Raw genomic sequence first — 14,051 nt, forward strand, 5'->3', positions numbered from 1 at the left:
AAAAAAAAAAAAAGAAGCAGACAACACACATGTGCATTTGCCGGAGTCAGGGTCGGCCCCAGGGGAGTCAACTTTGAAATCTTAAATGGGAACCCCCTGTTTGTGATACACCATATCAAAGGTCTTAAAGAACGTAGTACTTTGATACAAGTTTGAGCTTGATCCAACAAACAGGGCCGAAGTTATGGCCTATTCAATTTTTAATTTTTTCATGTTCTTCCGTCAAATCACTTTTCAAAATGAATTTCCCATTTTGGGTGCTTAGTCTATTGACGGAAGAACATGGAAAAATTAAAAATTGAATAGGCCATAACTTCGGCCCTGGTTGTTGGATCGAGCCCAAACTTGTATCAAAGTACTACAGTTTTTAAGGCCTTTAATTTCATTTATCACAATCAGGGGGTTCTTATTTAAGATTTTAAAGTTGACCCATTTAGCTCCGGCAAAAATTTTGCGACTATTTCAAAAAGTTGAATTTTAAAAGATAAAACACCACCCCGAATTTCAATTTCTCATATTTAGCCATTCAAAAAATATTCAGGGGTTCCAAGACTTTTCGAACGCTCTGTATTATTACATTGGGTATTTTATAAACACATAGGTAGGTAGGTACTGATTTTACTCACATGAGATGTAAAAGTCGCATTTTCAGCATCAATATACGGGCCGATCTGGATTCAAGAACACTTCCACACTAAAATGAGCAAGCCAAGAACGATCGACCGGGAAATTGAACGACTGTCCAAGAACTAACAACTAACTCTCGGAAAAATTACTGAAAATTCCAAGAGTTAAACACGGACGACCGGGAAAATTTTCGACCGCTTTCACGACCACCGATGTTGGAGAAAGAAAAATACGAAGTCTATGGAAACTTTCAATGCGACCAATATTGATACTTGGGACCGGCTTATTACACAGTCTCTTATCACCTAATGAACTGTTAAGTGAAAACAAACGATGCGTCCGAACTGATAAGAACTTAGCGTTCTGACTTGTCACTTGTTCCTCCTCTTTCAAATAAGGCCGCGGTTCAGTTGAATTTCAGACGAGAAAAGTCCTGACGATCGAATCAAACGCTGAAAAGTAGGTCGTTTGTTGCGCGATCAAACGATAAATCAAATGCCAAGTAACGACATGGCGCGTGTCGCGTCGTAAGAGTCGCGTCGTAAGACTAACTTGTCTAATGCGAGATGAGATGCGAGCTTAAGGACACGCCTTAAGCTCGCATCTCAAAATCAAGAGGTACAAGAGAGATAGAGATAGGGAGGGGTTACTCTTGTTAGACCGAGATAACAGGAACACCTGATAGCAGGACAGGAGGGGGGAAGCTTCCTCCTCTTTCAAATAAGGCCGCGGTTCAGTTGAATTTTAGACGAGAAAAGTCCTGACGATCGAATTAAACGCTGAAAAGTAGGTCGTTTGTTGCGCGATCAAATGATAAATCAAATGCCAAGTAACGACACGGCGCGTGTCGCGGCGTAAGACTAACTTGTCTAATCTTACCCAATGAAATCGCAGCCTAAAGGTGGTCGACTATGTTTGGACACGCCTTTAGCTCGCATCTCAAAATCAATTACTGAGAAAATTATGTACTTCAAAACGCCAATAAAATCACATATAGAGGTACTTTAAAATTCCACTCAATAAATATCCTATCGATAAAATCCAGATTTCTACTGATTTTTCCCGGAAAAACTCCCGAGTTCTTCATAAATCACACCTTTATGAAGGAAACCCAAAATATAATTATGTCGCCTAAAAAAAAAATAAATAAATAAAAAAATAAAAATAAGGGTCAAGAAAACCGAATATCTTCTGAGTCTGAGAGTATACCTCTACTTTTAATGGATTAGTATTCTACATAATATCTAAATCAACAACTTCCACCCTTCTTTTTCACCGTCAGCACAAGGTTTCTTTACTTGTAAAATTAAAATGTCGGTTAAGACGGTAGACGGGTTCTCAAGAAAGTACTTCGGCAAACAAAGAAAACAAATGAAAACTTGTGTACTTTTTTTTAAGAGGTTTGACAGAGGGAACTGTAACTGCTATGGTCTTATCGTCCCGAAATCGAAGAGAGAAGGAAGACAGGATAATGTAGTAAGTGGCCCGCATACACATGGAAGTTGGAAACCCCTGATCTAGACCCTCAACAGGAACTCGGGGTTCAATGTTGAATTATACAGCAAATCCCTTGTTCTTTTTGCCCATTAGCTCCGCCGCCTAGTTCTCTCAATTCGATCCCGCAGAACCATCCCGAACCTGTGAACCCCAGTGTACAAAACCAGGACGCACCCGGAGTCGTAGTGCTCGGACTAGAAGCCCCCAGTACGCCGGTTCGAACCTCGGAAAAGAGAAAACATTCGTCTCCCGTTTCTAAGAAAGGTTTGTATGAGGTTCAATGTTATTTCAGTCGCATGCATACTGGAACTTTATTCTCAACTTATTGTTTCATCACAAATTTTCATCAGCAAATTTCTTCTTCAGATTTTTTTTAAGAGGTTTGACAGAGGGAACTGTAACTGCTATGGTCTTATCGTCCCGAAATCGAAGAGAGAAGGAAGACAGGATACTCACAACGAGCTATTTTTTAATTCTCTCTTTGGAATCCCTATCTTTTTCTAAGTACTGTGAACCAAACGAATCCAGTCCCCCAAATGGATCCCTTGCATTCCACTGCATTTGAACAACACAGTATTACAATTTCTTTTTTCATACATAATCTAGACCAGGGGTTTCCAACTAGCGGCCCGCGGGCCACATGTGGCCCGTCAGACCATTTTTGTGAAAAATTTCGCCTGCGGCGCTCAAAATTCGATCAGACTGCGTTTCTGAAGGTTTTTTTGGGGGGGGGGGGGGGGGTTCCCCAAGGTTCTAACCATGGTGGAGGCTGGCTTTCTTCAGATTAAATTGATCTTAAGGGCAAGGTAAACACTAGACCCTTGACAAATGGAGTGTGCCTGAAGGTAGTGATGTGTTCGAATCCACTCGACCCCAGGAATTATCTCTGGCTAGAAGCTAAATCGAAGTATACATTCAGAAGACATGAATAGTGTCACTCTACTTTCTCATTCGTGGGATTCGTATACACCAAATATTAGGGCTGTTTGCCCCTACACCTAAGCTACCGAGTGGGCTTTTTGTGTACTGATTACATTGGTATAGCTTCGCTCTCCTTATTGTAATAGAAGGTATTTCATGTGGTACTCACTTGAAGTACCAAGATGACATGACTCAACTTGATTACTAGCTGGCTCAAACATCCTCCAATATAAAATCCAACGCAATCTTAAGTGTCATAAGTCATAACACAACATCCCCCCTTTGCTAGATATAACACGATCCTTGTATCGTTGTGAAAGTACACCTCTTGTTGATCTTATAGTTGTGTCGTTCGGACTACTAAAAAATAATACTGTGCGGAAGTGCCCAAATTCTGAGGAAGACCATCTACTAGAAGCAAGAAGAAACCTGGCCTGAGGATTCTGGTTGAATCTTGGCCAGATTTTATTGATCCCGACAGTATGTTTTATTGTTGTGTTGAAGTTGAAAATAATGAATAAAAAAGTTGAGATAAAACTTGGAACTCATTTCGTTCAATGTTCTCAGCTCGTCTGGACGATTCTCAAGAGGATGAAGATGGTGTGGACGTGGGCTGCAACATTTGCTACGATTCGTACACCGCGGTGGGGCCGCATCGACCTGTCTGTCTCAAGTGTGGACACATCTTTGGCTTTTCTTGTGTGGAGCGCTGGCTGAAGGTATGTATGTGATTTAAATTAAGTCTACCTTTGCAATGGGGTACCTCAGAAATGAGATCTTCCACCCAACTTGGTGTAACAACACACTAAGATATTTTTTGTCTTCTTTTTTTTCTCCTTTTCCCGTGTATAGACGGGGGGGGGGGGGGGGGGGTTTTTTTGCAGCCCTCTAATCACCCCAAAAGAGGGTGGTTGCTTGGGGATGGAAGCTGGGCGTTTTTTGTCAGCCTCTCAATCAGCCCTAACTAGGGTGATTGCTATGGGCTGACAGTTGGGTGTGGCTACAAATTTTACGAGCAGATGCCCTTCGCACACAACTTTTGCTATTTCTTTAGCAAGGGAAATTCAGGCTGGTATACTCCCCGTTTAATTTAATTTAATTTAAAGTCCCCCTTTACTCTTTAGTCCTATTCGAGCAGTGTAAGCACAAGCACTATGATTAGTTTCTTCTGACTTGATCATCTTTTCAGGTGAGTTGTTCCAATGGAAATCGACGCTGTCCCACATGTAATAAGAAGGCGAGTCTGAAAGACATACGTTATCTGTACTGCTGTAATCTCCGGGCTGTGGATAATACGAGAGTACATCAGTTGACGACTGAACTTGAAAAGGTAAGGACTGCTGTTCACGTAGAAAAGTGGATAGTATAGCCGTATTCGATATGACTTTTTTTATAGTCAAACATGGCTGAACGAATGAGATTGCGAGATTCCGCTTTGTGGAGCAAGTGCGGACGTCCAAAGCGGAATCTCATTAGTTCAGTCATGTTGACTGAAAAAAGTCACATAATCGAATGCTCTTTATTTAACATCGTGAGGGTTTTTCCCCCTGTTGTAAGAAGCAGTTTAACTGCTAACATCCCATTGCGTGAACAAAACCTGTTTATCGTTCCGATGATGCGAACCCAACGTGAACTGGATGCGTGTTTTTCATTTCACTTCCCCTCCTGGCGTATCTCTTCGGGTGAACGCCGCGTCCTAAATTCCGGAAGGGACTCTCGAGGTCTGTTTTTCATTCCTACGCCGCATCGATGCGGCGACAACTTGACGTTCACTCTGCGTCAGGAGTGGGGGTAAAATGTGGAAATTCAACAAACATGACGACATCTAGTGGAGAAATTACGAAACATTTTTTTCATTTCCCTCAATACAATTACAATATGGTGGAACCTGAAGCTCCATCAGGGATTTAAGACGCAGCGTTGAAGCTAAAGTAGGGGAAGTGGAATGAAAAACACGCGTCACTTCACGTTGGGTTCGCATCGCACCCACGTTGGAATGAAAAACAGACCTTCGATTAGCATCAAGTACAAAATCGGTTTGTAATTCCTCCGCTAGATGTCATGTTTGTTGAGTTTCCACAATGTTTACCCCCCCTCTTGACGCAGAGGCCCCCTTAGTTAAAAAGCTAATCTCCTCTTCTTTCCCGCAGGAAAAAATCCAGAATTCCAAGTACAAAGTGGAAATTACGACCGTGAAAATCAAGATGGCGTCTCTGGAGAAGGAACTGAATCATTACAAGGGCCTTGAAAAGCAAGGTCTCCTGCATCAGAAAGAGCTGAGACAAGAGGAGCTTAGCTCGAAAGTACCTGTGTTTTATATGTCCATAGCATTGTGTAAGAATAGTACAGGAACCTTGGGCTTGGCACGATCTCTCGTTTATGATGAAACCAAGAAATTGTTGGTAAGTCTACTTTGCAGGCTGAGTTTCGAACAGGGCTAGGCTTGTATAGAGAAACGCAATGCAGGGGGACTACTCCCACTTTTTACTTTCTATTATCCATACGTATAGGGAACCTATACAAGGTAATGAGAAACTATTGCAATCGGTCCAAATTTTGAAAATCGGGAAATGGCTGGTTTTTTTAAGCCGTTTAATAGAGGGAACTGTAACTGCTAGGGTCTTATCGTCCCCAAAGCGAAGAGAAGGAACACAGGATAGGAGAAAGAAAGCCGTTCCGAGAACGGACCTTATCCCTTCAGGATAAAATCCGCCCTGGGCGGAAATCGAACCCGTAACCTAGCACTTACAAGGCAGACGCTTTAGAAACCACGCTAACTAGGCTGAGTTTCATTTATTTAAAACATTGGGGTGGCGTTTATGAACAGGGCTAGGCTAGCCTTTGGGAGCGCCAGGATCAATGTAGGGGTACTTTCCCTTTTTTAATTAAAAAAAAAAAAAATGTCAAACGGTTCTGGTTTTTTTAAGCCGTTTAATAGAGGGAACTGTAACTGCTAGGGTCTTATCGTCCCCAAAGCGAAGAGAAGGAACACAGGATAGGAGAAAGAAAGCCGTTCCGAGAACGGACCTTATCCCTTCAGGATAAAATCCGCCCTGGGCGGAAATCGAACCCGTAACCTAGCACTTACAAGGCAGACGCTTTAGAAACCACGCTAACTAGGCTGAGTTTCATTTATTTAAAACATTGGGGTGGCGTTTATGAACAGGGCTAGGCTAGCCTTTGCGAGCGCCAGGATCAATGTAGGGGGACTTTCACGTTTTTAATTAAAAAAAAAAAAAAAAAAAAAATGTCAAACGGTTTTCAGCTCGCTACGCACCAGACAGACACGCACATATTCAGCGGGTTCGGGTACTCGCTTCTCAGTCTGCAGGTCGTGAATCGAGCCTCGCCGCCCGTGCACAAGTTCTATCTCATGTCGCAGAAGACCATTCGGGACGTGATGTTTCATCCGCAGGACTCTGACTTGCTCCTGATAGTTTCTCTCGACAAGACTGCCAAGCTGATAGACGTGCGAACGGGGACTCGAATTTATACCTTCCATAGTGAGTGATAATCAATCGAATCACAAATTCTTTGTAGTAAAGCAAAGCTTTTTCACAACTTTTGTAGATATCACAGCATTGACTTGGTAAAGTCAAGGGAAGAAATGGCAGGCACTTGTAAAAAATCCAGACATCATTCCAAATTTACCTAGGAAGGCATCTGTCGCTCATTTCCAACTTCTCACGGGTCACGACTATCTATCTATAATTCTATACCAACACCTCCATAGGATAGGTATCAAAAACTCTCCCAGTTGTCCTTTATGTTCCCTTAACTCTCCCATGAACTAAGCACACCTAAATTCTTATCCAGCTTTGGAAGCCAGCAATGACATTGTTGAGAAATACTGGGGTTGTCTGGAAACGTTTGCGGCCTAGAGGCCCGTTCCCACTTCTCGTAAGTTTCATCCGATTTTTCGAATTTAGTGTTTATTCACTCACCAACACTCATTCCCTCCCACAGCCATGCTCGAGTCTCAGTACGCTATTAAACACGGCACTCTCCTCCCCCTCTCCAAGTCTCAGCTCATTGAGTGCAACATATACAACCAGGGTTGTCAGGGAGGGGGTTTCAACAAGGCCATCCAATACTTAAAACATGCCGGTCTCGAGGCCGAAGCTGACTATCCGTTCCGGAACCAAAACGGAGTCACGGGGAGATGTGCTTACGACGCGAGAAAAGTCAAAGTTCGCGTGAGCGATTTTCTGGTGTTCAACGGATCGGACACGTTTCGCCGTATGCTGTATCACTATGGCCCGCTAGTAGCCGGGATGAACGGGGCACTGCTACAGGATTATAACGGAAAGCTAATACGCAAGAATGACGTCTGTCCGTCTGAGAACCTAAATCACGCGGTGGTGATAGTGGGCTACGGCATGAGGCATCAAGTACCTGTGTGGATAGTTAGGAATAGCTGGGGGCGGTGGGGTCCTGATGACGGGTATTTTACTGTCGAGCGTGGAACCAACGCGTGTGGTATTGAGTCGTATGGGGGGATATGCACCCGTACTCTGAACGGTGTATTTTTGTTATTAAACCCATAAAATACACGAGACCTTGTTTAGACTGCTGGGGTAAAGGGACTTTTTAGTCTCATTCGAGCAGGATAAACAAGGTATATTCTATTCAACTCTGAAGATCTGTCCAAACATAGTCTACCAGCCATCGATCGAGGAGATGAATATATGTTATCGAGGCAGTGTGGATGGCTAGACTATGTGTGGGCATGGGCACACCTTAAACGGTTGTGTATTTTGTTTAAAAAGGAAGCTGGAAAATTCTTACACTATACACATTTGGGCACAGCCCCGTACGCAAATTTATTTTCTCTAATAAGTAATAAACAGCACTCTGAAGATCTGTCCAAACATAGTCTACCAGCCGTCGATCGAGGAGATGAATCTATGTTATCGAGGCAGTGTGGATGGCTAGACTATGTGTGGGCATGGGCACACCTTAAACGGTTGTGTATTTTGTTCAAAAAGGAAGCTGGAAAATTCTTACACTATACACATTTGGGCACAGCCCCGTACGCAAATTTATTTTCTCTAATAAGTAATAAACAGCTTTTGGAGAACAGATACAGTAGTCCTGACTTAAAACTTGACATGTCTATCCAGGTGGTAAGAACTAATAATGTGAATAACCAACCAGACAGTCCAGGTTACTTCCTTTGAACTGAACACAACCCTCTTCTTCTTGGATCATTTTCTTTCTCTTCTCTTTCAACTCTCGTACAGGATTTGTACTAACCATCTTATCTTTCCTGTTAAACACTTGGCTGAGATAGTTGCTGATTTTTGTCTGTACAATAGCATCAACCTGTTGACTTAACTCCTCATTCTTTTTACTTAAATCTTCGATCACTTTGTCTTTCCTATCCAGTATTATGGATTCAGTTTTGAGTTTAGCTTGTTTTGCCACTTGATGTACTTTCTGGTTAACTTGTTTACCTTGAGTAATCTTGCTATTCGTATTGGTCTCATTTTTAGGTTTGTTGATTTCTTCAACATTCGGAGTGCAGTTTGTTTCTAGGTTTACAGTTGGGTTTATTAAGAATTCCTCAACTTCACTACTGTCATAGGTTCCATCCACTTGGTGTACTAATATGTCATGTTCAGCCTTCGACTTTTTTTTCTTTTTCTTCTTCTTTTTTGTTTCACATTCTTCATTTTCCTCTTTACTATCAACATCATCCTTTTTCTTTTTTGACTCCTTACCCTCTCCACCCTCCTGTTCTTCTACTTTGTTTTCATCATTGATCTCTTTGTTGTTTTTCCTTTTCTTTTTGTTATGTTTGTCTTCTGCTTCTAATTTATTGGGTTCCATCACTTCACCATTTTCACTGAAAGTATTTACTTCATGTTTCCTTTTCTTTTTACTACTTGTATCTTCAGCTTCTGTTACATTGAGTTCAACTACATCATTGTTTTCACATTTCCTTTTCTTAGCTTTCTTTCTTTTTTTCTTTTTCTTTGCACCACCCTCAATAAATTCCTCATCATTAGGGTCTTGTTCCTCATTGTCCACAGATTTTTCTTCTTCTGAATTAGGTTTAGTGTTTGTGCCTTCTACTTCACTCCCTATGTTTAGTTTTTTCTGTTTGAAATAATCTGACATATTCCCACTTTGAACAAAATTCTCATTTTCTTCATGCTTGGACTCAGTCGACTTGCTGCTCACTCCAAATATACATTCCAAATCTTTCTTGCTGTACCTGCTCAAATCTTTCCCTCGAGTAAATTTTTGATAGTGAACTCTGGCTTTGGATTTTTTGGATTGCTCTTCAAGAGAACGGTTTACACCTTCAACAGATGTTGGGGAATCAGAAATGGGTTTGTCAGACTGAGAAGATAATTTTGACAGAAGACTGGAAAATTCATTTTCAACTTCAACCCATACTTGATCATTCTCTTTGAAACCCAAGCCTGGAACAAAAATCAAATATGAAAATTAAAAAAAAAAAAAAAAAAAAAAAAAAAAAAAAAAAAAAGTGGAAAAAAACATTTGAAACAACACCAACAATATCATCTTTTTCCCCACAGCGGACTACGCCCTCTGGTCGTGCGCGTGGGATCAGACCAACCCAAACCTCTTCTTAGTGGGCGGAGTGAACGGACAGCTAGCCCGGTTCGATAAGCGCCAGACCGCGTGGCAACATCCCATAGCGACGGGCGGAACCAATGTGGGTGTGGTGTCCATTATAGGGGTCAAGGCGGGGCCCGGCCGGGGGCTACCGCGCGGCGGATTCCTAGTGTGCAAGTAAGTAGAAAAGACAATAGTAGTGGAATAGCCTCCGTGAACTAGTGGGTATCACACGCCTGCACGCCATTTGTCGTGAGTTTCATCTTTTCTTTTCTCTCTCTCTCTCGAATAACCTTGCAGTCATGTCATTACTTTTCCAAATAAATCTGAGAGCAAGAGCTCTATACTCTGTTGTGTTTTTCCTAGGCTATTGCTTCACCACAAATAATTCATGATGATGATTTGATTATTATTGTATTAATTTTACCCCGCCATTTCCCCCCAGACTGAACGCAGTGTTGGCGTTGGAATCCACGGCACTCGACAATAACGCTTACGAGGACAGTCTCGAGTTACTCGACACAGACGGGCCTTTCATGTCCATGTCCTACTTGTCGAGTAAGAACCAGGTGCTCTTGTCTTCCCGGCCCGCTGCAGCTTCACCCAACATTAGACACCGGGTGTTTACGTTAGACCAGAGCCCGGACGGTAAACCCGTGCTCAGTCTAATTCAGACCATTCTAGGTGAGATATTCAGACCATTCTAGGTGAGATGTTCAGACCATTTTAGGTGAGATATTCAGAACACCTTCACCCAACATTAAACACCGTGTGTTTACGTCAGACCAGAGTCCGGACGGTAAACCCGTGCTCAGTCTGATTCAGACCATTCTAGGTGAGATATTCAGACCATTCTAAGATGTGAGATATTCAGATCAGTCTAGGTGAGATATTCAGACCATTTTAGATGAGATATTCAGACCATTTTAGTCATTTAAGAAAAGAAAGATTTGTTTGGTTGGTTGTTTTTTCCCTACAAATATTTAAGAGTATGGTAAGTAACTTTTAAGAGTACCTAGGTACGAGTTTTATCTATACGGTACACGATTTTTTTAGGACAAATGAAAGCGCTTAGTTAGGTACCTTTTTTCCTCTCTGAAACTTCTTTGGAAAAAAATCTCATTTTTCTCCCCGCAGGAGGTTCGCTGGCGCCGAGTTTGACTCGCTCCTACATCTGGCCTGAGCAGGTGGCGGGACATCCCAATTAGTTGATATAATTGAGGTTCTACTGAATTTCTAAAGAATAAATATTAATGTAATAGTGTTTATTTTATTTTATTATTATTTTTAGGACTAAAAAGTCCCTTTACCCTAGTAGCAGTAGATTACTTTTATTATTGCAACTGATTATTTCTCATATGACATAGATATTAAATTGCATACTGAATCCAAGCCTCCTCATAGCCAGATCTGTGTTTTGACCACAATAATAAATATCTCTGGGGCAATTTTGATAACAAGGATATATTTTTTACTTATAATAAACATACTCACCTTTTCCATCTTGTTTGACTTTCACTTTAATATGTTCTTTGATTCCTTGCTGATTAACGCCCAGACCTTGTCCATCAGACCAACCCATTTTACGTAGCAATTTCTCTCCAAATTTTGAAGAATCTATGGAGGAGGAGAAAATGGTTTTAGCAAATGATTAGTGAAATAGTGCTTGAGACTACCAACCTATTTGACACATTAATAGTGCATTCATCAATTCAGTTTTGAGGCATGACTCTTCATTAGAAAAGTACCATCTTGTGATTTCGATAGAACACAGACCTAATGAGCAAGTTTAGGACACTTCAAGGGAGGTAAATGAAGTTGATTTGAATTCCAGCAGGTATCATTAAAATGGGGCACAACCAGATTTTTTTTTCTTCGCTGATAAAGGAAGTTCGAAACACGCTGATTTCAATAGAAATGCTTAAAAATTCATTTTAAAGTCTGTAAGAGCTTACCATTCATCCATGCAGAACCTCTTGGATTTAAGCTCCATTTCTGTTTCTTCTTGGTCTCTGCTAACATGGCCATTTTCACTTTGGGTGTTTTTAGTTGACGATAAAAAGTTTGGACTTGGACTTTTTGCTTACAGGGCTATCAAGAAAAAAGAAAAGTCAGAAATCTTTTTCAGGAAAAGTGAAAACCTGAAAACAAAAAAAAAGGAAAGGTTATGGTCACGTGTTTACTTTTTGTTTACAAAAAAAGCAAGGGAATTTCACATCACGTGTTGTACCATCCTGTGAAAAAAGAAAAGTCAGAAATCTTTTTCAGGAAAAGTGAAAACCTGAAAACAAAAAAAAGGAAAGGTTATGGTCACGTGTTTACTTTTTGTTTACAAAAAAAGCAAGGGAATTTCACATCACGTGTTGTACCATCCTGTGAAAAACCGATAACTAACTTCTCCTACATTAACAGATGTGCCACAGTGGTTCCCAAAAATTTCAAACAAAATTTTGTTTTGTCATTCCATTTTTCACCGGAATCCGGAATCATCTAATTTCAGGTTTTTCTTATAAAAAAGTAAAAAGTATATAGTTTCCAGGCTTTATTTTCAAGATTTTCTTTCTATAGAAGTCAGTTTTCTCGTCTCCATCATGTTTCTTACACGCAGTGAATACGATCGTGGTGTCAACACCTTCTCACCTGAAGGGAGATTGTTCCAAGTAGAATATGCCATTGAAGCAATCAAGCTTGGATCTACGGCTATTGGAATATCTACGTCCGAAGGTAACTGTTGTTTTCAGAATATGTAAACTACTCTGTAGTCCATAAGTCACCTAGATTGACCTAAGGTTTGTGTGTAGCTCAATGCATATTTAACAAAAACATGCATCCACCTACCAGCTATACTGTAACTCTATGTTCACCACTGCACACATATAGATAGGTAGGTACTCGGAAAATTCATTAAATATATCCAAACATGAGACTGTAGACCTCAGGGTAAGGTCTTTACCACAAATAATGACTCAAATTATTTTATTACAGGTGTTGTGTTAGCAGCTGAGAAAAGAATCACATCTGTCCTCATGGAACCCTCTTCAATCAAGAAAATTGTTGAAATAGACAAACACATTGGCTGTGCTGCAAGTGGTCTTATTGCTGATTCAAGAATCCTCACCGACAGAGCTAGAGTTGAGTGTGCAAATCATTGGTTCACATATGACGAGAAGATGGACATCGAGTCAGTAGCCCAGGCTGTATCCAATCTAGCAATTCAGTTTGGTGACTCTGATGAAGAGAGTGCTATGAGTAGACCCTTTGGTGTAGCCATGCTTTTTGCAGGTCAGTATATTAATTTTTGGTCTAATAATACATTTTTTAGTACCTTGATACTGTTATTCCTCAAATATTTTCACAATTATTAGGTTGGTACTGAAATAAGGTTCTGGAAAAATAAATTCTTTAATTTATTACTCACAAATTGTCAAAATAATAATAATAAATAAAGTCCTAATTCAAATGGATTGTTTTGTTGTCTAGGTTTGGACAGTAAAGGACCACAGTTGTTCCACTTGGACCCATCTGGTACTTACACTCAGTTTGATGCCAAAGCCATTGGTTCTGGTTCCGAAGGTGCTCAGCAAAGTTTACAAGAGGTCTACCATGAGAGTATGACTTTGAAAGAAGCCATCAATCATGTGCTCACCATTTTGAAACAAGTGATGGAAGAGAAACTCAACTCAACCAATGTGGAACTGTGTACTGTAACTGCTGACAAGATGTACCACTTGTATTCCAAGGAAGAGCTAGAAGAGGAACTGTCTAAAGTGTCCTCCATTCATGATCCTACCAGACCTGATGTTGCTGTCATTGGAGACCCCTAAATTAATTCCACATTACAATTTATCTTACCCTTGATTTCTATCATTTTGAACAAATAATTGTTTGTTGGGAAGGAGCTGATAACAAACCTCGAAGGTAGAGGATTTTCAATCTTCTATCCAATAAAAATAAGGAAAGATAAAAAGGGGGAATGGGAAAATCAGGTCCCTTGATTGTTATGAATGTTTCGTCTATTTCCTTCTTCTTCTTCTTGTGACCTGAGCTATTGTCCTCTGAATATATTATGGTCGAAATATTCCTCCAAAAATATAGGACAACATGTCTTACCTCAGTAGTCATTTTAAATACAACATGTATTTAAGCAACAGCATCTTGGAGAAAGCCTTCTGTTATAAAAATAAAAAAAATATATGGAATGAAAAATAAATTAACAGCATGATAATTGTAAAATAAAAATCCATAAATCATATTATGATTATTATTTTTTCAAAGTCTTTATTTTATTTTCAAAAAGAAAAAAAAATAAGAGTTAATTACCTATCCTGATAGTTGTGAAGAAAATTGATTGACTTCTTTTTATCCCATCTACCTTTGTACCTAAAACATGCATCCCATATATGATTGGATGTATGAGG

The 14,051-nt window shown here is 40.3% G+C and overlaps 3 protein-coding genes across 3 annotated transcripts in view; all 3 read left to right on the forward strand.

Annotated features, from left to right (window-relative positions):
• Window positions 1-10,841, forward strand: part of LOC103507235 (E3 ubiquitin-protein ligase RFWD3-like) — an 11,226-nt gene extending 385 nt beyond the window's left edge. Inside the window, exons 2-9 of the mRNA XM_008471687.2 lie at window positions 2,190-2,388; window positions 3,613-3,764; window positions 4,235-4,375; window positions 5,196-5,447; window positions 6,311-6,548; window positions 9,594-9,810; window positions 10,079-10,317; window positions 10,771-10,841. Coding sequence (XP_008469909.2) covers window positions 2,190-2,388; window positions 3,613-3,764; window positions 4,235-4,375; window positions 5,196-5,447; window positions 6,311-6,548; window positions 9,594-9,810; window positions 10,079-10,317; window positions 10,771-10,841 — 1,509 coding nt within the window. The remainder of the gene's footprint in view (window positions 1-2,189; window positions 2,389-3,612; window positions 3,765-4,234; window positions 4,376-5,195; window positions 5,448-6,310; window positions 6,549-9,593; window positions 9,811-10,078; window positions 10,318-10,770) is intronic.
• On the forward strand, window positions 6,908-7,648 carry LOC103507225 (probable cysteine protease RD19D). The gene has a single exon (XM_008471676.3). It carries the CDS (start codon window positions 7,014-7,016, stop codon window positions 7,590-7,592), a length of 579 nt encoding a protein of 192 aa, XP_008469898.1. The 5' UTR covers window positions 6,908-7,013; the 3' UTR covers window positions 7,593-7,648.
• A 1,243-nt stretch (window positions 10,842-12,084) lies between the features above and the next one.
• LOC103507226 (proteasome subunit alpha type-5) lies at window positions 12,085-13,897 on the forward strand. The gene is made up of 3 exons (XM_008471677.3): window positions 12,085-12,357; window positions 12,619-12,915; window positions 13,114-13,897. Exons 1-3 carry the CDS (start codon window positions 12,225-12,227, stop codon window positions 13,455-13,457), a joined length of 774 nt encoding a protein of 257 aa, XP_008469899.1. The 5' UTR covers window positions 12,085-12,224; the 3' UTR covers window positions 13,458-13,897.
• Window positions 13,898-14,051: the final 154 nt, after the last annotated feature.

The sequence above is a fragment of the Diaphorina citri genome, unplaced genomic scaffold, assembly GCF_000475195.1.
Source record: "Diaphorina citri unplaced genomic scaffold, Diaci psyllid genome assembly version 1.1 scaffold299, whole genome shotgun sequence".
Taxonomy (NCBI): domain Eukaryota; kingdom Metazoa; phylum Arthropoda; class Insecta; order Hemiptera; family Psyllidae; genus Diaphorina; species Diaphorina citri.